We start from the raw sequence: 27,820 nt of genomic DNA, 5'->3' as shown, positions 1-27,820 counted from the left end.
CTGAATGTGCAAGAGAGTGAGAGACTGTCGCCCTGGTCTGTGCTGCTCAGATGACAAATTTCTACCTTATCTGACTTAGTGATTCATAAATCTTTGTTCTCCCTATTTGGTCTGGACTTCCCAAGACAAAATTTTGTCACCAGAACCTGTTGTTTCTGATGGAGGTGGATTTAAAGTAGAAATAGCGGCCATATTGGCATTTCGCCACTTTGAGAACCATGATGTACAGAGGCCTAAGAAAATGAAAAACAAAGTTAGCCAAACTTTCTCAATCCTGGAGAGATGCAGTTTGAGTTTTTGGTGGAGGTTCCCAGGGGCAGGGCATGCACGGCTAGATTCTGGTCTAACTCCACTGAAAGTCACTGGAATTGCACTTGTGTAAAGTCAGTTATAGTGAGAGAAGAATCAGGACTAAGAGACTTATCCTGGAATTTGCCTGTATAAATGAGATCAGAATCTGGGACTCAATCTTGAAATCTTTCCATCAGGTGGGGTATGCAATAGGCTGCTTACTAACAATTTTGCCAAGCAAATAATCCCACCCCAGGGAGTTTACCATTTTAGAGTCTGAACTGTTATGCCAAAGTGTTAATAAAATGCATGTAATGACTTAAATATATGCGTGACCCAAGCATGCCAACTGGCAGATGGCTTAGGGGTACGTATGGGTACAGAGATCCCCTGATCAGATAACGTCCATGCTGAAAGCCTGTGTCACACTGGTCCTCATAGTCATTATGAGATGTACGTATGGAAAACGTGTGAGGAGTTATGTGTATATGCTTAAAATTACGTTCTCTAGGCCTTGCAGTTAAAGGCAGGTCACATAAAGTTAGCATGCCTTGCAACAAACTTCTCCAGACAGAAGCTGTGAGGTGGACCACTGTGAATCTCACAACAGAAGTCTATTAGCACACTGAGACAAATGCTAATGAAGAGCTCGTGGAAGCTTTAGAAGGAGATTAACAGGAAGAGGTGAACAACAGAGGGAGACTGGAACCCTATTTTCAGATGATCATCCAAGGTCTGGTCTGGTCTATGTAGGTAAGATGAACCCTCAGGCATCCTTCAGTCTGTGAGGACAAGCTGCCAGTAGGCTTGATTTTATGAAAGGGGGATCTCAGCCAACTGGGCTGAAAATGCTGGGGAAAAGGACTTTTTAAGCTCTCTTGTATGAGACAGGGAACTATCTTATGCAGTGTAGTTGTATCTGTGTTGGTCCCAGGATATTAGAGAGGACCTCCTGAGTTCCCTTCCAACCCTGATATTCTATAATTCTATGAGGCAAGGTGGGTGAGTTAATATCTTTTATTGGACCAACTTCTGTTGGTGAGAGAGACAAGCTTGTTTGGTGATTTAAGTTTAGGGTCTAGAAAGTGTATTTTGATTTTGTTGGATATGTAACCGTTTGTTTCCAATATTCTTACTTCCTATTATTTGAATCTCTGTCCTCTGATAATGAACTTCATTCTTGTTTTCACTATGAACATATCTGGGCGCTGCGTGTTATGTGGAGTGGTGATTCCGAGCTGAATCTTACAAGCGTTGGGCAGCACCTCAGCGAGTTCTTAGAGTGTTCAGTGGAACAGGGACTGGACACTCCAAAGGGACGCTTGGAGGACTCAGGGGTTAGAGAGCCCCTATCGCTAACCTGTACAGAGAGAGCAAGGTCTGCAGAGGCCTGGCATGTAGCGCTTGTGTCGTCAGAGGTTAAGGGCCTTGCAACCTAGGGTACCCCAGGGAAGTATCACAGTAAGTATGCAATATGAAACACTTCATACGTAGAGGGCCTGGCCCCAGGGACACCATACTGTAACAGCATCCAGATGGTCGCTAAGGGATGTGGAGTAAGCCTTTTCGTGCGGATGGGGTTAGTAGAGAAGCTGTCTCCACATAAATCTGTAGCGGTTCTTTTCTGTTGCAGAGCAGCTGTGCTAAAGCAGGGTTAATGTCCAGACCCTCCAATATACCCCATACAGGCCAGAGCTAGGAGTTTCCAAGGTAACAAATTCAGGGGCCCAGATAGGAAAAAGGAAGATAGGGCTTGTCTGGACTACAGTTTTAGAAATACACATTTTTATTCTAATCTAGACAAGCCCAGTGGGCTGAAGCAGTCAGTGACCAAGAGATCTAGGCCCTTATCCTGCCCTGTTGAAGTCAGTGGGAGTCTTTACATTGGGCACAGGATCAAGCCCTTAGAGAGCAACTTTTTAAATAGCTGGCCCTGGCTGATTAAAAGTAGGGGGATGGCACGTTGAAACCCTACAGGAATGTATGTGATCCTGTACTTTCAGATTTAGTACAGACACTGCAACTTCCTTCAACTGTGAGGCCTTTTGGGAGCTAAACACCAGCACAGGAAGTGTCATTTCTTGAGCAAACAGCAGTCAGTGTCTTTCGACAACAATGGAGCAAGAGCTGCAGATCGGGTGAGCTTAAGAAATAAGAATGTATTTTTGTGAAGGAGAGGCACAAACATTCTGCCGTTGGAATAATCATGGAATTGTACAGCCATGGCATGCGGTTTTAATACAGTAATGCAGAGAGAGGGAGGCTGCAGATTAAGAGAGCTATGAAACTGCGGGGTTTTTTTTTTTAATCCAAACAAAAGTAAAAATGTGGGGAGAATTTGTAGAAATGTCTCAGTTGGTTTTTAAATGTTAACTGTAATGTTTATAAAATGAAACAGTTTCCTTTCAGTTTATGCTGTTGCTAAGTCAGAGGGAGTTTTTCATCCGACTCTGGAAAGTTCCAGTGAATGCCAGTTAGTATTCTCAGCGTTGCCTTTGTATGTTGTGTAAAGATGTCTTCATCCCATGATATGTATTTGAGTCAGTTATAGTTTGTTTCCATCAAAAACTCCTAGTTTTTGCTGCTCAGGATAAATAAAATCCTTCCTGAGTGAGGCACGATAGACGCTTTCCCAAGACTAGGGGCAATACAGTATATTCAACGAAGGTGAACGGCCATATTTTCAGATGTGGTTGCAGTGGATATATCTTTAAAATCCCACATTTTATCGTTGTAGCAATCTGCCCTGGTTTGAAAATGTAGTCCTATATGAAACTCACCAAAACACTGTAATTCACAGGTAAAGACTGCAGTACAGTTACACACCTAAAAACTGCATGTAATAATGTTACTACGGTGTTTAGAGTATTTATTATAGAATAACACAGTATTTTTCCTCCAGAAGGATGCTTAAGCATGATTTGAAGACTCTCAATTATTTTTTCAAAATGCAGCTTGGAATTGGACAATGTAGTACATTTTAACACTTCTTAACATAGGCTATCCCTATGCCCCTTCCATCTCTTGAACAGTGCTGTGCTTGGGAGATTAACTTAGATGTGCAACTGCCAGTACTAATAATAACAGGAGGCTACATTTATCCTTTGAAGCACAATGGGCCAGATCCTCACTTGGTGCAAATAAATATCTCCACTGAAACCTATGCTGATTTACACCAGTTGATAATCTGGGCTAACATTGCAAGTGTTTCCCTTGACAATGATGTATGCTGGGAGGGGGGCAGGGATGTCGGTCTGTTTTCAGAACAGGTTAAATTGTCTCTCTGAGATCTCTTCTAGCTAACTAGAATAAGGTTTCAGTTGACTTCTTTCCCCCCTTATTTTAAGCTCCGCACCCCTCTGTATTACATGCTTCTGCCTGGGATGTGATGAGAGGCTATTTTTGCAATGTTTCTAGTCCAGCTGAGAGCAGGAAGTACCAGAAATGCTAGGAAAATTCCTGCACGGCATTTTCAGAGATTCAGATAAACACATCATTCGTTTAACAACACACGGTTATCTCTAACTCCGTTGACTCCTGGGCAGTGACTCAGAGATCACACGGGTGTAAATGAGATAAAAATTTGGCCTGCCAGGACCGTTAGTCATAGCAATGGTATTACCCTTACAGCCCATTTTGGACTCTTCTCCCTTTTATTTTTAACCTTATTTGGATTTCCTTTTTAGAATCAGACATCTGGCATGATTCTAAACAGGTACCAAGAACAAATTATCCAATGTCTATAAAAAACCTCAGACACATTGACCTTTTTCAAATCAGCAAATTATCCAATGTCTATAAAAAAGCCTCAGACACCTTGACCTTTTTCAAATCAGTAGTTTTTTAATGCTATTTTTATGGTATGTTATTTCCTTGGGTGTTCTTGTTGAGGTTTTTTATGGAGATTGTTAGAAAAATGCTTAAGAAATGAAATAAAGAAGAATTATCTAGGGTGAGCTACTTATGACAACATTAAAGACTTTGGTTTACAAAGTGTCTGTAAGTTCTGCTTCAAGCATCTAGCAAAGTTTCTTTAAAATTTACAACACAGACTCAAGTATATGTTTAATACATCATATTATACCTGCATTGTTAAATACAAATAGTAAAGGGAAAATCTTAGGTGGCTGGTGATAAAGGTTTCTACACCCTGGGAATCAAGATTAAAAAATATCAGCTTATCAGTGGTAGAGTGGTCTACAAAAGGAAGAAAGGGGCACCATGCATTAAAACAAGATGTTTAAACAGCTTAGTGTATTGTAAAGGTTGCCTTAGTGTACCCTGCCCTTCTCTGTATATTGTGCCTTTTGAACTGTAGCTCAATACAGTTTGAAGGTTTTTGGCTGACGTAGAGACAGACCAAAACTTTGGATAACTTAAATGCTGGGAAATTCATGATCCACCTCTGGACATTGTGTCTCAGCCACATTTGTAGTTCTTTCAAAAAGTTCCAGGCTGATGACAATAAAGTCATTTATTTATTTTCCGACCAGATACAATTTGATCACTGGCACTACAAACATCCTCACTGTGCCCCTAAGCCCTGGCCTGGAGGGACCACCTCTAGGTGTATGAGAGTTGTTCATTCTTCATTGCCACTCAGTCCTTGTCTTCTCTGCTAGGCACATTGATTGTGATGATTTTTTAATGTGATGTGGACACCTGACTTCTTAGAACTGAACCGAGACACCAAAATCATCTTTACCAACTACAGATCATCAGCAGTCACCTGATGTCTGTCACTTGTGGCCTAGACTGCATTTGAATTACTGGTGAAAGGCCTCATATCTCATTAAAAACCACCTTTGCGATCCAGGGCCCCATCGCTCATTTTTCATCCATCAAATGCTGTGAGTTTGTTTTAACGTGGCCTTCACATACAACACTCCTATCCCTCAGTCTCTGTTTTAGAAAACTTCCCCAATTAAACCGTGCAAAGCAGAGACTTAAATAGTTGCTTGCAGCTGCTATAGAATGATTCGGCCTAGATGAGAACCAGTACACCAACCAAAATATCAGAGAGAAGCATTTTAATTTAGGAAGCATATTCTCAGCCCCCATAGACCTGCACAACTTCCAGCAAAGCATACAGGAGTGATGGGGTTTAAGGCCCCCAAACAGGCTGGGAATCTCTCTCTTTGTATCTGGACAAAGCAGAACAATTATAAAGGGGATAAAAAACAGGTTAAAGACCTGCACAGGGGACCACCTGATTGACAACTGTATTTTTAATTCATACTAGGCTAGACCTTTGGCCACAATACAGTCTCCGTACCACTTTGCCAAGGCAAGGAGACTGTAAAACTGCTTTATCAGGCAACTGGTGATGACCCCGGAATGGGGGAATCTTTGGCTTGCGCGGTCGGTGTATAGACAGTTCTGTGCCATTCTATCCCATTGCCCCACAGCATTGGGGGCATGCCAGGGACAGGAGAAGCCTAAGCTGGAGAGTGCTGTGTTCCATCCATCTACTCATTGTACAGTGTATTGTGCAACCAGTTAAGTTAGTATGGAAAATCCAGTGATTAAGGGCTTGAAAACAGAACTGGCTTCTGATGAATGATTAGTGACAGTTTTGTGGTGAGATTGCTTAGCAGGAGAAAAAAATGTAAATAGCACTTGCAATGGTAATCAAAGTTAAGAAACATTTTAAGGAGGTGAAGCTGGTTTCTGTTTACTTTTACATTAAGAAAAAACCCAATTCTGTTTCCATGAACATTCCAGCCAACCGCAAATCTAATTCACTAAGGTGTTTGCAAAAGGGGTGCAAACACTTTCACATTGGTTTAAAAATGCAATGGACTATTCACAGGGCTTTTTATTTATTTATTTTTTCTTTGCCACATTCTCACAACTCAAAGTAACACACCCAACAAGCACAGTAGAGCATAGGCAATGGCAGGATGAGTTTCTCCTAAATTGCACTGCCAATGTGTCTCAACCTTCATCCTGCTGGGGCCTCCTCTAGGGGTGAGCGGATAATAAATACCACTAATCCTACGTCATAATGAATCATGACCTTGCTGTGCATCCCCTTCTCCTAGCAAAGGCCTCGTTTCATTATGTTCTTTGTTTGCATTCTTCCAAACAGAAATGAAAGCCATCTGAATTATGGAAGTGAATGTCTCCTTTCTCCCTCTGTTGCACAAGGTATGGACAATGGTATTTGTAAATTAGCAGCTGTTTACCTGAGATAAGATCTAAACTACTGAGCAGGCTGTTTTCAAGCAAGATTGGCCAGGAGCTAAACACCCACAATCCTTAGTTTTGTTTGTTGTCTAAAAATGAGGGAAACAAAAAAAAAGACCATTGTCCCACCTTGTTGACTTCAATACCAACAACACTGGGCTTCAAATAACTTATGCAATAACTAACTATTCAAATAGCTCATGCTTCAATTTTTGTGTGTATCTTTGGAAGCATTCTTAATGACATCATGCTGGTATGTCAGAAAAGAATAACCCAAGCGCATAACAGTTCATAGTATATGAAGATACTAATATGTTGCAAATACTTAGGGCTTTGATTCTCCCCTCAATGATAAATGCTGTGTACCTGAAGGAAGGTTTGAGGCTCTCTTCTGAGAGACGCATAAAGCACATGATGGTCAGTGCTTTTCTTTTGCAGTCAGGCATGCTGATCATCATGATTGCAGCTCACATTGTGAAACGCCACATGGTTATGCTTGTTCCCCTCGAAAAAGCCTCCTGTCCTTTACCATGCATGAGCTGCACTTTCAAAGAAGGTAGAGTCATATTCAAATATTTACCCATTCTTTGACGACGTGAAAATCAGTTTTACAACAGCAACAACAGATCCAGTTATACTAACAACAGAAACAACAGACCTCGTTATATTATCTAGCACGGTCGGCTCGACTCATTTGGAGTCACAATAGGCTAGGAGTCTTCACCGTACAGCAGAGGGTGCAAGATAGAGACAGCTGTCACATATGCAGTACACTAGGTAAGTGAGAAAAGCAAAAATTCATGCGTTCCATTCTCTTATTTTAGTTACTTATTTTGGGCCAAATTCTGCACTGAATTACACACTGCACAACTCCACTGACATCAGGAAGGTTTCATGGGGCTATAATCAGTGCAAACAGGACTCTTAGTTAACTTACAGTTTGTGAGTAAATTTAATGCTTCTGAAAGTGAGTGACTAATAGCACCAGACGGAGGCAGGCCTGGTTTTTTTGTTTGTTTGTTTTTTGTTTTTTTGTTTTTTTTTTTGGAGTGAAACAGCAATGTTATTATACTTAAAATGAAGACTAAAAGACCCAGAACACTTCGGGCTGGTTTCTCACCCTACCAGTTGAATTTGCGGTTATTGTCAAGCTCCATTAGAAAGCAGTTATTCAAGGGCTTAGTCAGAAAAGAATCAAAGTATTATTTGTATTAGGAGAGGGCCCAGGGCTCCTGGTCAGGGATAGGCACCCTACTCATTGTACTAGGCACTGTCTGCAGTAGGGCAGCATGCACAGTGTTGAATCACAGAGGATTTGCATTCGTGTCAGTTCTTGCAGATGCTCCCAGATTGAAGTGGGGGCTGTGGGCTCCCAGAGCACCACCGGCAATTGCCTCAACAGGCGATGTAGGCCAGCCCAAGATTACAGCTGTGATGCTACCACTTCTTGTTGGAGGCCCGGTAGGCAAACCAGAAGAGAGCAACAAGGTTTCCAAACAACACCTGAAACTGCATCGGGACATAATTGACATTAATGAACTGGACTGGGGTCCACACTTTCCAGTTCATTTTGAGTGCTACCCAATAACCACTCTTTATCTTCTCAGCATGTTACAAGGCAGATGCTGTGGGACCTTCTCCCACACAGCCCTGCCAATGCACCTAGGTCCTTAGCTTGCAGCATTCCTACTAGTCCAGTCCGGAAGCTATCTTGAGCAGAGGCTGTTAAACTGTGCTAAATGGTGTGGTGATTTTGCGATGATCTTACCCTAATGTGGACGAGGGCAGGTAAATACAATTCTGTCCATTTTTACAAATGAGGAGACTGAGGCACGGAGGAGTTAAGGGGTTTTCCCAAGGGCACATGGAAAAAAAACCTGTTGCAAAGAATAAAATCTGGATGTTCACAGTCATGTTCCTTAAAGGCAAAAGGGCCTTTCCTTCCCTAGCATTGTGGCTAATAGTAACAATAAGTGCACATGAAGGAATATCTGAAGGTGGGTTAACGCTGGCCAATAGTAAAGGGTAACAAAACCAATAATATGCCAGGCATGTGCTGCAGATATTGTACAAACTGAATGCTTCCTTTAAATGTATGAGTATTGAATATATAGCACACTGCCTGCATATTTATGAGAACAATATTGCCACGTTTCTGACCTGCAGTAACACAAAAGTTCCCATTAGAGGAGGAAGAGTCCTGTGGCATTTGGTGTTGCTCATTGCCACACCTTCCTGAGTCCGAAGAACAAACTTGATGTCTGCATCTTGCACTCAGAAACATGGCAGAGATGTTTCTGAAACAAATGAACGGTGATTGTTCTTTATTCTCTTTGACTTTGCTCTTTGAGTCAATTTATTGTGAATTCAATGAGCAGGTTTGTTTGCTACTGAAATAGGTTAATTTAGCTAATGACTTTATAAACTCTCTGGGTTGTTAAACACTTTTGGCTGGGCAGATCTGCCAGAGTGGATTCCTGTGAAAGATTATTGCCTTCCTCCCTTGGCTACTAGAGAGATAGATTAGTTAGATAGACAGCTCCAGCACTGCCTTTTGCCTCATTTTGCTTGATCCCATTCACTGCTTTTAGATTCCCACCCTCGAGTCTTTACCGCCAGAATGCACATTCTTACCTGTGGCCACCATCTAACACTTCAAAGACTGACTAGAAGGGAATGCTTGAATAATATGTTTTTATATGGTCCAGAAAGGGGAGATCTTGTAATTCAATGACCAACCCTGTTATTTTTGCAATATGGCTGATCTCCATTAACTTAAAAGTCAGGAATTTTGAGACTGCCCCTTAACTCCCATTTTCTGCATCATCACAATACCACAGCCATCTACTTCTGTGGCATTTTTTAGGCAGTTCACATGGGTATCTCAGTTCATGGGATCTATGGTTAATGCACCAAAGGAGGACTAGTCAAGCCAAAGATTCAATTCTGGAGTGGTAACTAATTCAGATATGGACTAATCATTTTGCAGAAACACATGATTCTTGATGACCCACAAGTACCATAGTGGTAGGACAAACTGATTGGGAACGTGCGGTATACTGATCTGCAAACATCACACTATTGTTGTGAAGACATCACTTCCTATCCAGGTCTAATCAATACAGCACATTTCTTGGAACCTTCTGCTGAAGGTTTCCCATCATTATTTCAAACTGGCATTAATGACTTCATATGTTCTCTTCTCTTGATGTTTTTATTGTATTGTTAATGACTGTTTCCTTGCAAAGCACTTGCACTTGTATGTACTTTTAGATCCCTACCAGAATTCACTTCTCTTAAACTCATGTGTTGCAGATGCCCCTGCTCCTTATTCCTCGCCCCATGAAGGACCCTCTACGCCCCGCTTGGAGCTGATGGACACGGCCACTGAAGATGAAGGGGAAGATTCAGGAGACTGCGGTTGGTACAGTCTTCCACATGTACATTAGGGTTGTTTGTCCAGGGTAATGTCTGTCACTTTAAAATAACCACTGTTGCAGATAGTGTTAAAGAAATCAAGGAACAGGTCTTTATTGTGCTAGGCCCTGTGGAGAGAGACAGTAAAAAGAGAGCCAAAAATCTAGGTTATGATACAATACTACAGGTGAATGAGACTAATAAAAGACACAGGAGGATGAGGTAACAGTAAAGCCAGCAAGCTATATTATAAGAAGCAGAGTTCTGAACTCACCATCTGCATCTTTCTAAACTAGTGGAAAACTGAACTGTGGCAACGCAAGTTACTAGATGCGAGCAACTCTTCTTGCTGCTATTTCACTGTAGGAAACAAAGGTTTACCTCCCCGAGCTGATCAGCTGCCTGAAGGAGAGCACAATGATTCCATTCCACTTCAGACAGAGTGGAGGTAAGACGCCTTTTAGGTGCTGTTTCCAGTGTAGGAGCGCAAACCCTTTTTGAACTCATATTTACATTATTGTCTATGGAAGATGGTGGAATTACAGTGTAAAATTCATAGCCTGAATTTCCATGTTTTATTGATGTACTTACCTAGATAAGTTAATGCTGGATACCATCTATCATATTGCTTGGATGCTGATTGCTGTTATCTAAGTTTGGACCTGATTCTAATCCCATTGAAGTCTATGGGAGCTTAGCCCATTAAGTACCTTCGACTAGCAGCTAACAGAATTGTTCTTTGCTGGTCTTTTCCTACAGCCTTGTGCACATTGCTTTAAAACAGCAGCATTATGAAGAGAAACATCTTCTAAAACTGAACAATGTATTTTCACCTTACCTTGGAAAAGAAAATTAGAACATAAGAACAGCCATACTCGGTCAGACCAAAGGTCCACCTAGCCCAGAGAAAGAACACAGAGAAAAGAGGTGACACTGAACCAGAATCTTGGGTCCAAGCCTTGCATCAGAGTAACAGCTTGAACTAATCTCAATGCTCTATTGAATTCAAACACTGATTCTGAACATTTGGGAATTTGGCTCTGAGTCTGATCTGAACTGAATTTTTTTACAACCCCAATGTTCAGGAGTTTTTGGATTCAGGGATTTGATCTGGACCTTTCCTGACCTTTATTTGCCATCAGAAATGTTAACCTACTGTCAAATTAGTCCAGACTTTACAAAAAACTGTAATCTAGGGTGATGGCCACAATTCTCATAAGTAACTTGTGAGTTAGAGCACCCCAAATTTTGGGTGCTCAACAAGATATTTTAAAGCAACTTGATTTTTCAGAGGGGCTCAGCACCCTCAGAAATCAGACCCTTTTCAAATGTGTCTTTAGTGAGGCACCTAAAAGTGAAACATGCCATATTGCTAGCCACTTAAGAAAATGGTGGCTGATGGTTTTACCTTTTTTCCTCACTATATACCTCAGGAAGTAAAGTGGATTGTCCAGTTTTTACCAAAACATTTCTTTTTCTTTCCTTTTCCAGCATTCTCTCTATTTCTGAGCATGTAGCCAGAGAAGCCTTGGTACAGTACACAGCCAATAAGTGCTGCTATCGGATTGCCCCTGCAAAACGTATGGTGGTCCAGAACCTGACTCCGCTCAACACATTCAGAGTAAGTACATATAGTATTGAAAAGAGCTGACCAAATTTAGCATTGCATGGCAGGCTTAGTTGATAGGCTTATTCCTATACCAACTGCAATGATCTACGGTTTCAGACAGACACCCGGCACAGCTGTTACGGGAAGGTCGGCGAGATATTCACAACGAAATCTGAAATCTCAAAAATTCAGCTTTTGTCATGTTACCAATTTGAAAGTGGTCCCATTTCATAATCCCCCCTCTCCACACACATACACACTAAAATTGCATTGGCCATTTTCAGCTAAGATAGGCGCATTAAATTTTTCTTTGCTCCAAAATGTGGTGCTTTCTAGGGAGACTCTCTACCCATGTGTGTGTGCGTGAGAATCTAAAGTACATCCCAGAGAAGAGAATTTTTCCCTAAATGTAAAATTGGTCAGAAAAGTTCTCGATCTCATAGATTTCTCCACTGTGGACTGGAAGACGTGAGTGTTCCCCTCAGTATTGTGGTTAGGCAGCAGCAAAGAAAACAAATACTGAAGTGATTTATGCTAGTGCAATGACCCTCCCAAAATGCGTCCTCACCAAGTTTCACCAATGACTTCTGGCAATGTAGCACTGATCACTCCCACCTACCCTTATGCTAGCATGTCTCTGTGATATCAAGACAGCTTATGCCTCAGCCAGACTCAGCATTCTCCAGGCTATTACCAGGAACGGCTCTAGGCTCCAGCAAAGCAAGCACGTGCTTGGGGTGGCACATTTCCAGGGGCGGCATTCCGGCCTTCCTTTTCTTTTCGGGGCAGGTGCACTCTCAGAGCTGCACCACTTAGACAGGGCGAGGGCGCCACGCCTCCGGCCGCAGCGGAAAGCAGAAGGTCCAGCCCTGGGATGCTGAGCTGCCAGGGCCCAGCTGCTACCTGGGGAGGAGAGGGCGAGTCCTGCCAGGAAGCGGGGGCTGCCCCACTTCATCTGCGCACTGGCTGCTGCGCTGCCTTGTGCCACCCCGTATATTGGGGCTTCTCTGCGCAGCTGGGCAGGGGAGGGGGGAAAGCCCCTGCAGGCGCTGGGAGAAGGTGACTTCACTCCCTCCGCTTCCAGCGCTGCCTGCGAGCCCCAGCCCCACCTGAGCTTGGGACGGCAAAAAAACCTAGAGCCGGCCCTGGCTATTACTCCCCAGTGCAATCATTTAGTAATTTAACTATTTTATTGCTCTGTCTGGCTCTTGCTCTTGAAATCAGAAGAGCTCTTATTACCCCAACGCAGGAACCAATTCTACTCTCCTTGAAGTCAATAGAGGTTGTGCCATTGGTTTTAATGGGAGCAGGATTAAGCCCAGAATTGCTTCATCTCCTAGCAGAGAATAAGCAGCAGCTTTACATTAAAGTTGACTTTTGTTTGGTCTTATCAGTATCATCTGCAAACCTTCACTGAAACCAGAGAAACATTCCCGGTCAGCGAGCCTTATAATGGTAAGCAAATCAGCACTCTTACCTAGCAGAGTGAACACTGTAGAATGCACTGTGGCAGGGGATGACTATCTCAGTGGACGTACGGACTTAACGAATGACCACATGCGCCTTAACTACACAGACTAGCAGAATCATAAGGGGTGATATTTTCAGAAATGGCTACTGATTCTGAATACCTCAATTTTGGAATCCAACATGAGGTCTTCTAGGGCCTGATTTCAGAGGCACGGAGAACCGGATTGAGTACTAAGCCTTTCACCTGTTTAGGTGGTGAGTTTAAATGCAGCCCAAATTGGTGGAGACCAAAAGGTTTAAAAATTATAATTTATTGTTCAAACTTTCTTTGCCAATCACCTTTTGTGACATTTGTTTTCTCTTTGGCTTTTGGACAGTGAAACAAGGCGAATCTGCTTAGACTAGTGCTCCTGCAGTAACTCAGTGATGATGTGTTTGGCATCCCATTCTGGCATTTTAGTCCAATTTCCACCTCCATCCTGCTCTCCCTGAATTAAAAACCATTGGAAAATATTTCTGTTCATGTAATGTTTTGTAACAGAGAGGGAGAGAGAAGCGAAGAGGTAGATGAAGGAAGATCAGATAAACGTGCCAGGTGAAGAGTGGGAAGAGAGGAAAGGAAAAGTACAGAGAGGAGAAAGAGGGAGAGGAAGTGAGGAAGAAACAGAGGTAGGAGAAGACAAGTGGGAAGACGAGAGTGGAAGAAGAGATGTTAGATGGGGTGGGATCTGAGTTACTACAGAAAATTCTTTCCTGGGTATCTGGCTGGTGAATCTTGCCCATATGCTCAGGGTTTAGCTGATCACCATATTTGGGGTTGGGAAGGAATTTTCCTCCAGGGCAGATTGGAAGAGGCCCTGGAGTTTTTTCGCCTTCCTCTGTAGCATGGGGCACGGATCACTTGCTGGAGGATTCTCTGCTTCTTGAAGTCTTTAAACCACGATTTGAGGACTTCAATAGCTCAGACATAGGTGAGAGGTTTTTCGCAGGAGTGGGTGGGTGAGATTCTGTGGCCTGCGTTGTGCAGGAGGTCGGACTAGATGATCATAATGGTTCCTTCTGACCTTAGTATCTATGAATCTAGAAGAGAGATGGAGAAGAGTGGAAGGTGAAGAGGTGAGGAACATTGGAAGTGGAAGGTGAATGTTATCATAGGGGCTAGCTAAGTCAAAGCTAACTTCCTGGCAGTCCATTATGTGGCCACTAATATATTTTGTTCTTCTAAGTTGGTTTGCTCTGGGCCTGATCCAAAGCCCAGTAAATGAATGGGAGTATTTACATTGACTTCAGTGGGCTCTGAATCGGGCCCTGGGGTTATTCACACAAGCTAAATTTAAGCTGGGGTAATAGATTCGTTTAGAACCTTTCCCACCGTGTACTGTAATCGTCTTTTATAATTAAAAAAAAAAAGTCCAGCTCAGGAAACAGCATGTTCCTTTGCTTCAATTTCCACTGACAGATGCAGGTTTATTAACATAACAGAAGTTGCTCACTGGAGTCATAGTTCCTGATACACAATTAACTTCCCCATTAGCTCAAGCACAGTAAGGCCAGTTTACTTTGACCTCAGAGTAAAATGGATTGTAACATCTTCCTGCCTTTGGAGAGAAAAGGGGGGAGGGGGGAAAGGACTGTCTAGAGACCAGGGGTATGGGTGCAGTGTACAAAGGGAAAGAGAAGAGAATTGAATACACTAAGGTTATACAACCTTATATGGTTACAAATATAAGCTTTCTGGGGACATTTTCTCATCTAATTAAAACAGGTTGGCCTCTGTAAAGGGCTGGCTCAGGAGAGGAAAGTCCAAGGAGCTTCCCTCCATCCCCCTGAAAAAGGGCAAGCGACAATTGCAGGAAAATGATTCCAAATGGGATGAAGCCAGGCACCGCTCCAGCCTTGGAGAACAAGCTACTGGAGGAGAAGGGAAGAGGTGGCAACGTGTTTAAAGAGGGCACAGCTTCCATGTTCCTTCTGAGCACCGGAGACCCGAAGTGGGGTGCAGTGCCGCTGGTGTGTTTTGGACTTGAATGTAGCACAGATTAGCAGAGCCCTAATGTCCTTCCCAGCTGATGGATTCAGTAGTCTTTCTTGAATGAGTTAGTGAGTCTCAGCCCAGTAAACAGAGGCTGGCATCAGAGGAACCAGTCAGTATTAATTGGCACCTCTCACCCCTAGGAAGGATCCCTGTGGAAATGGGCTGGGGCTGTAATGGATAAGATCTGAACTGCCACTGTCTAAAATGTATATGCTTGTGGATAACCTGCTTCCGTCAGTTTCCTTCACTGCCATCAACCTGTCACCTTCGACTAGCACTGAAATGCACATGTGAAAGGAGGTGCCTGGTGATGTGTTTGTCTGTTCCATGCTAACCTCCCGTTCTTCCTAATGCACCACTGTCTTTTCTGACTGATCTTTAGTCCTTTGCTCCAGGTGGATTTGTGGACTCTTCTGATGTTGCACCAGCACCTGCCCCGTGGGAAATAGAAGTGGACGCACCTCCTCTGTTTACGGATTGTGAAATGCACATTCCAGTGCCGCACACATATTCAGTACAGGTAACCTCCCCCCCCCCCCAAACATTCCAGCTTTTAAAGGATCATTAATTGGGTGACAGGAGTGCCCCATTTGAAATCAGGTCCCTATTGTGCTAGGTACTGTACATACACATGTTAAGCGACTGTCCTGACAATCTAACTAGACAAGACAGACAAAGGGTGGGAGAAGGAAAATATTTTTATCCCATTGTACAGATGGGCAACCAAGGCACAAAAAGAGGTTAAGCAATTTGCCTACGATCCCACAGGAAGTCTGTGGCAGAGCCAGGACTGAGCCCAGGTTTTTTAAATCCCACTTCAGTGCCTTAGTACCTACCCTAATAGAAAATATTTCTAATCCTAAATCCAGCAGCCTGTAACTCAAAGTCTGCTCTTCTTCAAGGGACTGATCCTACTCTCATTGAAATCAATGGCAAAACTCCCATTGGCTTCAATGGAGCAGGATCCTTGTCCCAAGGCAACATGTTATCTCAAATTCAGAAGGCTTGAGTACATCCTGATTTTAAAATCACTGTGCCATCATATTTCAGTTCTATGGTTTTGGTTAAATATCTAGCACATATGCCTATTTTGACACAATTATTTTTACTAATTGCAATAGCTCTTCTGGGGTATAATTATATTTTTTGCTTCTTCCTCTCCTGATTTAGGATAAGAAAAGATAACTCAGGTTTCTGGCAGGTAGTATTGTTTTTGCTGCTTTAAATAATGAGATATTATTTGTATTAGCTTCAGATAAAGGATTGGCCCTTGTTTTTGGCAAGGAGTTGATTTTACTGCTCCAGATAGTCTGAAGCGTGCATTTCAAGTGGGCAGGCTGCCATGAAAAAGGATTTGTATCCACCCAACAAAACAAAGCAAGACTATTTCTGGAGTAAAACAAACAAAACCAGACAGAAAAGCCAACCCAACTGGTTTTGTGTGTGAACTCCGTAACCTAGGTAAGAAAATATATATCCTGCTTCCTGATGTTTCTACTAGGAAGGGGACAGAAGACCTCTGAGCATGTATTGCAATGTAGGGATGACAATGAAACCAGTCTTTTTATACTTTCTGCTCCCTGTGATATGATCATTTAATTTCACAATGGAATCCCTGTCTGCACTAGTAATTTTAGGTTTCTTTGCCAATGGATTTCAAGCAAGGCTCGCCTTACCTACAGGTGTAATAGAGAGAGAGGATGAGGTTTAGGTGAGAATGACTCTTTGGGGTTAAAAAGTAATTGCCCATGGGCTCTAATGCCAGAAGCCTCAAGCTGCTGTATTTCTTTTTCAACCCACTGCTCTGTTACTTATACCTTATTTGCTTTGCTTTCAGGATTGTCCTAATTGCCAAGGACGTGGTAAGAATCAGTGCCACTCGTGTAGTGGATCTGGAAAGGTATGTTATAATGCAACTATGGCAAGTTCTCTTTCATGTGTCACCATTTCCTGTGCACTACAATTCTACAGGGAAGGAAGAAAACACTCACACTTCCCTTCGAAAATACTTGGAAAACTATATAAAAACCACTTGGCCCAAATTTTTCTCTTTCTGAGCTCTTGACAAGCAAATTACATCAAGTCATCTGAGAACAACAGTCACTAATAGGAACTGGTCCCACCTATGTGTCTGTTGGTCATTCAATTCACATTCTTTCTTCCAAATAGATGGAACAGATAAAGTTAGGTCTTTAATAAATACTGAGGGAACATATGTCTTCAGCTTTCAAAAAGGGGGCAGCTGTTCCCAGTCTTTGACAAAGCTCTCAAAGAGAAATGACAAAGTCAGGAAGGAGATGTAAATGGTTGTGTGACAGCTAAAGAATTGAAGGTTACGGGCCTGATCCAAAGATCATTGATGTCACTGGGAATCTTTCTATCAGTGGGAGTTGACCATGGCCCTTTGTTATTTGAGAAGAACTTGATTGCAATTTATATTGACAAACAAGTCTGACCTTTCTTTGAACCTAGGGCTTTCCATTAATAAAGGAGTGATTTAATCTAACCTGTTTTAAGTGAACACTGAAGGGAATGACAAAACTTGGGAGGTTTAACAGAAATGACATCCTAATCAAGTTGGAGCAGATTTGTACCCAGAACATTTGGGAAGGTTTCAAGACAGAAGATTAACTGCTAAGAGTGGCTTCTTATACTAGTTTCACTGTGTATTGTCTGCCCAGATATAATGAAAGGGGGAAACAGAAATGCCAATATCACAGTTGGTGAGTGACTAGAGTAGAGAATAAGATGACATTAGAAGGCACCCTTATGCCTGTACACTACTATGATAGAATCATAGAATCATAGAAGATTAGGATTGGAAGAGACCTCAGGAGATCATCTAGTCCAATCCCCTGCTCAAAACAGGACCAACTCCAACTAAATCATCCCAGCCAGGGCTTTGTCAAGCCAGGCCTTAAAAACTATAAGGATGGAAATTCCACCACCTCTCCAGGCAACCCACTCCAGTACTTCACCACCCTCCTAGTGAAATAGTTTTTCCTAATATCCAACCTAGACCTCCCCCATTGCAACTTGAAACCATTGCTTCTTGTTCTGTCACCTGCCACCACTGAGAACAGCCTAGGTCCATCTTCTTTGGAACCCCCCTTCAAGTAGTTGAAGGCTGCTATCAAATCCCCCCACACTCTTCTTTTCTGCAGACTAAATAAGCCCAGTTCCCTCAGCCTCTCCTCATAAGTCATGTTCCCCAGCCCCCTAATAATTTTTGTTGCCCTTCACTGGACTCTCTCCAGTTTGTCTACCTCCTTTCTGTAGTGAGGGCCCCAAAACTGGACGCAATACTCCAGACATGCCCTCAGCAGTGCCGAATAAAGGGCAATAATCACTTCCCTCCATCTGCTGGCAATGAAACTACTAATGTAGCCCAATATGCTGTTAGCCTTCTTGGCAACAAGGGCACACTGTTGACTCATATCCAGCTTCTCGTCCACTGTAATTCTCAGGTCCTGTTCCGCAGAACTGCTGCTAAGCCACTCGGTCCCCAGCCTGTAGCGGTGCATGGGATTCTTCCATCCTAAGTGCAGGACTCTGTACTTGTCCTTGTTGAACTTCATCATATTTCTTTTGGCTCAATCCTCCAATTTTTCTAGGTCACTCTGCACCCTATCTCTACCCTCCAGTGTATCTACCTCTTCCTGCAGCTTAGTGTCATCCGCGGACTTGCTGAGGGTGCAATCCATCCCATCATCCAGATCATTAATGATGCTGAGATTTTGGTAGCAGTTAATAAAGAGATCCTCAACTGAGGTTCTTCCTTTGTAAATATCATCTCAGTATTTAACCAAGCACAAAAAGAAGGGCTGCCCATCTGTAGCCACTACAGATGTCAATATTAATCCTTCAGCATAAGTCCCCTCAAAAGTTTTCCCAGGCTCTCCTATACAAATTTAGGATGAGAAGTTTGTAAAAAAAAATTGAATAGAACTTCCGTTCTGTGGTATATAGCTGTCACAGTCGTTGCTGGCAGGGAATTGCCCTTCTCCAATAGCTAAACCATTGTCACTGTCAGAAACATGCAGGGTTTTTATCGGAGGAGCTGGTTGGATGACTCAGGGAACAAATAATAGGATGCTCAGCTTTTCATCAGTTTGTTCTGGCCCGGTTCATTTGTAACCAGAATTCATTGTGATACGATGGCTGTTCACATCTGATCTAGCGCCAGCTGCCTGGCAATTTCATCAAAGAGGCTAAAGGACTGCTTAGGAATGGTGACTCCGTAACTGCTCACTCTCATAGGTCAGTCAATGTGAGTAATATGGCAGTGCTTCTGCGCACGCGGTGCCTGTAAATAAAGGACATGAATCTCCAAAGGACGCAAATTATAGGAGAAAAACAGGTCCTGCAGGTGGTAAGGGCTACTTTTATGAGTATCAGCTAGACTAGATAACTGCATGAGCATGGACCTTTATCGATAACAAGGAAGGAAGAACAGGTATTGCTGGAATCTCTTGCCTTTAATTTGTAGTCCTAATTCTGGAATCTGCAGGTGCTACTCAATAATGTTCAGGTGAGCATTGCAAAATTTGAAACTGAACAGACTCTACTGCCATCTTCAGACACAGAAAATGCATTATGAAAAGTTTCTTGCTAAAATATCAGCTAGTACAGACTATAGAGTAGATCCAAGGATGTGCCTACCCCATTTTAACAGTAATATTAATGGAATGATGTCACCTACATAAGCAGCAGTATTAAGTTGTCTGCAATTAAATACTCTGCTGGATATGGAATCCTTACTTGGAAGACTCTGCATTAGGGGACAAATTCATCCCTGTATAGAAATCCAGCATGAGGCCTATGCATTACTTTAATTCCATTTAAACCTTCAAACCTAGGATTTAAGTGGGAATAGCACGGTGCCTGGACCTTGTGTGCGTTCTTTACACAGGGATGAATTTCATCGTAGGTGCCTTTGCCGCATGATTTCTGCATTTCTAATGCACCTTCTAGGCATGGGATGAAATAAGTTCACTTAGGTTACCCTGTTCTGAACTCTAGATACTTGTGTGTACTTTTGTTGTTGAGAATGTGGACTTGACAAAATGAAAAGTGAGAAGATCAAAATCTTGTCAGAGAAAAAAATATTTTCTTTTCTTTTCACCTTTTTAAATGTAGAGAAGATGTACAGCTTGTAATGGGACTGGCTGGCAAGACACATCCAATCAGAGTTGTTTATTTTGCTCAGGTTCTGGAAAGAGACGGTAAGAAAAAGCTAAAATATGAGATGGCAATTTGTATTTCTTTCACAGTTTTTGTTTACCAGACATCACTTCCAATCCAGGTCTAATCAATACAGCACATCCCTCAGCTGCTTCCCACAGCCCCCATTGGCCTGGAGGGGCCGGCAAACAAACCGGCTCGGCCCACCAGGGGATTTACCCTGGCAGGCCGCGTGCCTAAGGTTGCCGATCCCTGCCTTACCATTTAAAAAGTCAAGTCAGACAACTGTTTTTCCCACTCCTTGGTGCCATATTAGAACACACCCATGCAGACTGGTGTTGTCTGATTAATGAACCCATTGAAATTAGACAGCCGACTGAACCTATCCAATTTCTGGGTGAAAATGAGAGTGCTATAAAGGATGAGGAATCAGGACTTCGCTTCACATAAAGCAGGCTTGTGTGTGTAAAGCGAGTGCATAAATGTTGTATTTCTTCCATAGTTGCTCAAACTGTCATGGAGGTGGTTGGCAGAAATGCATCCGTTGCTCTGGAAAAGGCCTCTTGTTATATCATTCTGAACTTACAATCACTTGGTAAGTTGAAATCAAATGAACACAGGGGTTTGTTGTTAGACAGGAGAGTATATACAGTTGTTGGCCATTCTCAAGCATGCTGATGTTACTGAGACATAACACTCAGCCAGATCCTCAACTGGTGTAAATGAGGGTAGATCCGCTGAGGTCATTCCTGTTAAATGCTGTGCCATGGTTAGGAGTACTGACTTCAATGGAACCATGCTGATTTACGCCTGCCAGTTATGTGGCCCAACATTTTAAACATTCAAACATGAGATCAGTGCTCCTAGTGATAGTGATGTCATTTAACAGAAGTGTTAACGAAATCCTTAGAAATTGATATTTTACATGTAGATTTGAAAGAAAGAGTGGCATTGAAATCCAGCTTTCACCTCTAGGAAGTATAATTTTGTAAATTTCAGAAATCACTTGATTATATAATTTTAGTTAAGCAGTATGAGAAATGACATTATCACCGTCCATGCTGAATGCATCTGGCACACAAATATTCAGAGACCTGGAGTGTTCAACTAGATTACTAGAACTTTTGGATCAAATAGAAAACCACGGTCCCAAGCATTAATGCCCATTAAAACTCCCTCATATGGTAGGCTAGAGCACCTTAGCTCAATGCTCAGACAGAATTCTGAGCAAACTACATTTCACCTCATTAACATTTTCTTGTAAAGGGGCTGATTCTTATTTACACTGTGATCCCTTTACCTTGCTCTAGCAAGATGAGGGGGCCTTAAAGTGAGTGTACATGTAATGTACACTCACTTGACACTGCCACTAAGGTGTAAAGGAACTTTCGTGTAAATGAGAGTCGGACCCATCATCTTTCCTTTAAATTCTGATCTGGTTAATGTTGCTGTGCCTTACTTGAAGGGTGCCTCTCATACTCCAAAAGTGGTTGAATTTCAGTCATGGAAGAAGCCATCTCTGTATATCTTAGGCCAAACGGAAGCCCTCATTGTTTGTAGCTTGCACAGCGGCACACATTAATCAATGCAAGGGCAGAATTAAGGTAGACCTGGGACTGGCTGTGGCCCTGGAAATCTCTTCTCACATAGTTTATTCAGGCCAAGGAAAGCAGTAATCTGCAGGGGGCGGTAAGGTCTGAAACATATGCACTAACACATGTGAACCACATAACCAAAGCCCAGCCCAGAATTCCTTCTAGCTACGAAGGCTTGAACTTGACAGATTTGGGGGGAGATAAGAGCAGAGTACAAAAGTTACCCCTAATGGTTCCTCTCCCAGCTGTGGCTTTTCCGCCATAATCCTGTGTACTTCCCAAGGCGTGATTTTGTCCCAGGGCATGTTGAACACTATGGGGTTTTGTTGTATAAAGCTAATCATAGCAATCCTAACTTTTAAGGAAGAGAAATAGAAATCAACATGCTCCCCCCATTTTCCCAACAGGAAGAACAGCGTTGCTGAATATGTTGTTGACAAGAATTTTGGGTTTCCTATTTATCACCTGCAGGAAGTCACTGGGAAGGAAATATTTAGTGATGAAAATCAAGTGGTAAATAATGATGCTATTGTGTTAAAATTCTTTTATCTGGAATCCACTGAAAATGCAGAGCACACTGCCATGTTTATGAACTAGCTCTCTAAGTACCAAGTAATTTTAAAGGGACAAAGAAGTAAAATTAATAGCCATACATTTTATGATAAATGGATAATTTTTATAGGAGTGTTTGACTGCGTATTTGTAAAAAAATGTGACAGCAATTTTCCAATGACAGTACAACACAGTAGCACCCATTGCTATATCATCATGGGCAACATGTTACAGTCCAGTTAAACACTGGTGACAGCTAGCAATACTTGTGGATGAGCAATAAAAGAGACAGGCCTGAACTAGAACCCTGGATCTGAACTACTAGGAATTTGGGGAAAGTTTGCATCCATAGAGGGACTTTGCATCTCGGGCCCATTTTTTGTCACAGCACAAGACAGGGAAAGGAGTTCTCCAGAGTGGTTATTGGTGCTCCCACAGCTTCAGGGAGGTGTGCAGAAGCCAGTATGGTGGCTTTGTGCCATCTGAGAATCTCACTATCCTGCAATCATCCTCCTGTGCTGATTTAGCCAGCTGCAGGTCTGCTTTGTGCTGGGGATGTGAGGTGCTGCAGGACAGTCCAGGATCTGTATTTAAAATTAGATTAAAACTGATTTATCCCTTGAAGCACTGACATTTTGCCAGCTGCCAGTCAAATTCATGCTTAAGAGGGCGTCGGCACTGTACATGCGGTCTGTGCAATGGGCTAAAATTAAAATATACCCAAGGGACTACAGTTCTTTACTAATGATCCTTAACATGATAAAACTGCATTTTGGAGGGTGTATAAATATGTCCTTCATAACTCTGTCTTTATTTTCACAGGTGTATCCTCTAGTGAATTTCCCTGAGCCGACCATTGATAGGGGCTCAGAATCATGCATTGCGCAACACCAAATGCAGTTTGCCTCCCATAGTCATATATTGAGACAGGTAGGTAACATGCACCAAACAGATGTGAGCTCATTGCCCCAATGAATGGGAGGCAGCTGGGGAGAATATTAGCCTGCTAATCTCCAGCATATGTAATATACAATTGTAAACTGGTGAAACAACACAGAAAAATCACACAAGGTCAGCCAGTCAATTCCCTTACTCAAGGAGAACTGTGCACTGCAATTACAGAAAACACCCCCAAAACATCAACATGCAAAATATTCCCCCAGTTTGAGGAATCTTAACTTAGATCTACAGCCCCACATTCAGAGACCAGCCTTCAGCCAGCCAGTCTTTCCCTTTCTGTTCCTGGAGGAACAGCAGCTGTTTTACCGCATCTCTCTGCAGCACCTATGTGAGCCCAAGTTGCTACTAACTTACCATCAGCCAGGGAGGTTGTATCTCGTCACATGTTTACCAGATCTCTGTTGCACGATTCTGATCTGACTTTCACTGGGAGTAAATCGATCAAAATCAATGAAGATCCATCATGTAAAATCAATGTAAACGATGTAGTCAGTCCCCAAGATTTTTTTATAAAAGGAGAGTCAGACGGGGGGACAGTAAGTTTGAACAGCTTGTTTCACAGCCACTTGGGGAGGGAATAATTTAAGTCGTATAAACCTGTACAATGAAGTCCACTATCTCTAGATATCCTGGTGTGCTTGAAAGACGTAAAAATGTTGCCATCAAAGGACACTTGGGAAAGGAACTGAAACCATTCCAAGAATTCATCATCACCATAGCAATTCTGAGATGAGTGAAACACTAGGCATAGATAGGCTACACCAGTGTTTCTCAACACTGGTCCTTGGACCAGTGCCGGTTCCTGAGATCTTCTATGGGCTTTGGATCAGGCTCTTTAAACCAAATAAAAGCCAGGTTATGATCCACTTGCTCATGCTGATTAGTATTTTACCCGGGAAGTGAAAGGGGCTATTTGTGAGTAAGGTGCACCTCAACATAAGCCAGGGCAACAGGATCTGACTCCCAACCTCTGCCCTTAGGATTATTATCAGATATAACCATATATTTCCTTTGTCTTTTCCAGAAACAAACCATTGAGCTGATTCCACTCACCAAGGTGGAATATGAATGGAGAGGAAAGGTCTATTCCTTCTATGTCTTTGGAAATGAGAATAAAGTGTATACAGAGGACTACCCAGCAAAGTGCTGCTGTTCAGTTATGTGATTCGCAGATAGGTCCTAAGTTCTTCTAAGAAACACACCTTTGGGCACCACAGAAGATCTGGAATTATTTATTCTCCTTAAAGTGAGCAACTTCTTCCTTTCCAACTTTCACTGGAGAGCAGATCTAAAGATCTTTCATTCCCATCATCATCACAGAGGGTGGTGGGTGTCTCTTTATCAGTGCAATAACGATTCATGCATTAAATGAAACAGCAGAACACCTCTCTAGTGCACCCCTCGCCATTCGCTCTATATTTATGGAGATGAACGAATCGTGATAATGAAGATTGAAACATTGCTAACATATTGTATGACAGAGATTTGAATTCAAAGCTTTTGGTTTTGGTCTCCATAGCTTTGTATTGAGATATTTAGCTTGTTAAATGTATCCTTTAAATTCCTATGTGTGGAATGCATGTTCTAAATGATGGAAATGTAAGCAGCTTCAGGTAGCTTTCTTACAGAGTTTGAAATGAAGGAATGTGATCTGTAATTTTCCAAATACACTATTACTCTGCAATAGCTCTCAGGGTCAGGAGCAACAGGTATGTGTTCCATCCCCTGATAAGGATCTTCACAAGAAAGTGTGGGATGAGATTGGTTCAGAGAGGGATAGGTAGTGATGTTAGCACATGTCCATGTGTAACCTACACAAGGGGAATGTGAGTCTTTGTCTCCCTCATTGTGGCTGAGCTACACAATAGCCACGAGTCTGCTTTGAACTGCAGGAGTTACTCCTCTAGCTCAACTGATAGCATCTCATGCTTTCAGCTCCGTAGGACTTGGGCTCAAACCACACTGTCAGCACAAGCAGGGTCAATTACAGAAGGATCTCAGGAGGCTCCTTACTAGGGTGGTCTGTTAAAAAATTAAGATTTAGGACAGACCCTTACACTGCGAGACCCAGAAGATTTCTGTTGGCCATCTATTTACATAGCTGGCCTATATACATAGGAGGGAGCTCCTCACAGCAGGGAACATGAACTCCCCCATGTCTTGAACAGCACCAAGCATGCAACAGACAGTTTAATTAAGAAAATAAACACTGGAGCTGAGCTTTCCCACTTGAGGATGATGACTGCTCCTCCGCCCCGGGGCTGTTCTAAATGAGTGGTGGAAAGAGAGCAACACTCTCTTCAAGCACTTCACAGACTGGTTGTATTCAGACCTTTCTCCCTTGCCTTCATATTTTATATTAGATGTTACCTCCAAGCAGCCAATGAGGTTGCTGGCTACCTCCTGCTGAGGTGCAAATCATATAGTTACTGTTGTCATTGCCTGCATTGTTGTCATTGACCGAGGTGTATAGCAAGAGTAACTCCAGTCCCTGGACTGACTGCACCTTTTGGTAAGTGACATCAGACTCAGGCCCTCGAGCAGCACAACAAGTGATTTGTCTTTGAAACCAACTCATGTGTGTAGTTAAACGCCATCCTTTTCAGACCCAAGATCTTTGTCATAGCCTATGTCAGGGTAGACAGAGAAAGAGGGGTGGGGAGTAGGAAACGTGTTGAGTGGATAAATGCCAACACTAAAGGCCACCAGATTAGTAACTATGATAGCACTCCAAAGCCATTGTAGTCTGTGTTGTTGTGTAACTGGGTACAGTTACTAGCGCAAGCTAACTGACACAAGCAATTATAATATGCAGTGTGGTTGTAGCTGTGTTGATCCCAAGATATTATAGGACAAGGTGGGTGAGGTCATATCTTTTTGTCCCAGATCTGAAGAAGAGCTCTGTGTAAGCTTGAAAGCTTGTCTCTCTCACCGACAGAAGCTGGGCCAATAAATGATATGACCTCACCACCTGGTCTTTACAAGGAATTATACCACTGTCAAAACAAGGGTCGAACATTTAGCCAAATGATTATAGCCCTTGTAGCAGGACAAGTATGGAAAGATGGAAGGGGGAGCTCATTGCAAGGTTAGGTTTGGACACAAATTATTCTCTCTGTTTTGGGTATTGTTGCAGGGGATTCAGATTTATCCCAAATTGACACCAACTTGGCAAAAGGCTCAAGCTGCACGTTTCTTCCATGCAGTAAACTCAAAACAAAACCGGAGAGTATAAATCATACAGCAGAGCTCCTTTCTCTGGTCAGCATAAGCCTCTCGTATCTCCCTCCACTGACAGTAGCACCGTTCTTTTAAGGTCTTGAGCCTAAACAGGCCCAGCAGTATCTAAATGACTCCAGCTTATAGTACCTCTCTGAGCTACCCTCGAACACGGGCTGGAATTAAACTTCAACACCCCAGACCAGTCTGGTTTGGCAGGATCTTCTCCTAGTGACACCACTGGGGTGGGGTATGCCTTTGGACTCGGGAAGGGGGCAACATGAAACAGTAAACTGGTCAATATTTTCCTATCAAACTGGTTTTTGACAGAAAATTGGGTTTTTGACAAACTAATATTTTGCAGAGAGTGTTTGTTTTCCATGGAAATTTTTGTTTTTCGCTAAAATATTTTGGTCAAAACCCAAAAGGTTTTGGCCAAAAATGGGAGCTATAGTGTTTCATAGCAAGTGATAGTTTGCATCTCATGTCCTCTTTCTACATGCTAGCATTCCCAGCAGGACTACATCTCCCATAATACATCATAGTCTCCCCTACCAATAAGGGGACACCTGTGTAACATGGAATCCCTGGCAATAGTGCACTGTGGGAGATGGTGTCCAGCTGCAGAACCTGGTACGTAGTGGGGAATGGGGACACAAAGAGCAAAGTACAAATCCAACTCCCATTTTCAGCCAAAACTTGATAATTTCCATGGAAAATGTAGATGGACATGGAAATTTTCTCATTTTCATCTAAAATTTAAGTGGGGAAAAAATTTCAGACCACCTCTACCTTACAGCCCTAATGTAAGCAATGGCAAAATTCATGAGTTCCCCCCCTCCCCCATAAAGAAATGTAAATAAATAAATAATGTTGAGCTTTTTTATTTGCCTTCAGGTTTTTTAACCTTTCGGGGGCACCTGGGTCATGTTTCCAAACTTTTCTCTGCAACCATCAGGGGCGGAAATTTTCATAAAAAAATAAAGAAAGAAAGAAGAAGGCTGAGAATTGCACCTAAGTGCGTGTCTCCAGGAGCTGGGGCTTTACGTAAAACAAAATCTCCCCACTATATTTTCCACTGTATGCACCTGATGAAGTGAGCTGTAGCTCATGAAAGCTTATGCTCTAATAAATTTGTTAGTCTCTAAGGTGCCACAAATACTCCTTTTCTTTTTACGGATACAGACTAATACGGCTGCTACTCTGAAACCTGTCAAATATGACAAGACTCAATAAAATCCAAGTGTTGGCAACCCTGCCATAGTATCTGAGTGTCTCATTCAATCATTCCTGTACCAT

General features: G+C 42.5%; 1 protein-coding gene across 6 annotated transcripts; it reads left to right on the top strand.

Annotated features, from left to right (window-relative positions):
• Positions 1-22: 22 nt before the first annotated feature.
• LOC102937958 (protein SSUH2 homolog) lies at positions 23-27,779 on the top strand. Of its 6 annotated transcripts, XM_037904224.2 has the most exons (15): positions 23-1,752; positions 2,295-2,429; positions 2,690-2,764; positions 6,383-6,441; positions 9,796-9,900; positions 10,264-10,345; positions 11,389-11,518; positions 12,901-12,961; positions 15,407-15,531; positions 16,849-16,911; positions 20,151-20,236; positions 20,698-20,790; positions 22,198-22,303; positions 23,165-23,272; positions 24,327-27,779. In XM_037904224.2, the coding sequence occupies exons 2-15, from the start codon at positions 2,407-2,409 to the stop codon at positions 24,465-24,467; spliced, it is 1,257 nt and encodes a 418-aa protein (XP_037760152.1). In that variant the 5' UTR covers positions 23-1,752; positions 2,295-2,406; the 3' UTR covers positions 24,468-27,779. The 6 variants fall into 6 exon arrangements, with proteins under 6 accessions (XP_037760152.1, XP_007061336.2, XP_037760156.1 ...); XM_007061274.4 differs by lacking the exon at positions 2,690-2,764 and having other exon boundaries at positions 23-2,429; XM_037904228.2 differs by lacking the exons at positions 2,690-2,764; positions 6,383-6,441 and having other exon boundaries at positions 23-2,429.
• The last annotated feature ends 41 nt before the right edge of the window (positions 27,780-27,820 follow it).

The sequence above is a fragment of the Chelonia mydas genome, chromosome 7, assembly GCF_015237465.2.
Source record: "Chelonia mydas isolate rCheMyd1 chromosome 7, rCheMyd1.pri.v2, whole genome shotgun sequence".
Taxonomy (NCBI): Eukaryota; Metazoa; Chordata; order Testudines; family Cheloniidae; genus Chelonia; species Chelonia mydas.
This window is presented reverse-complemented; position numbering and strand designations above follow the sequence as displayed.

Bases quoted from the DNA above. Each gene is read 5' to 3' on its own strand.
- LOC102937958 (XM_037904226.2), top strand. From the start codon at position 6,793: ATGTTGCAAATACTTAGGGCTTTGATTCTCCCCTCAATGATAAATGCT. The intron at 7,037-9,795 runs GTAGAGTCATAT...CATGTGTTGCAG, and splicing joins GAGCTGCACTTTCAAAGAAG to ATGCCCCTGCTCCTTATTCC. The intron at 16,912-20,150 runs GTATGTTATAAT...TTTTAAATGTAG, and splicing joins CGTGTAGTGGATCTGGAAAG to AGAAGATGTACAGCTTGTAA.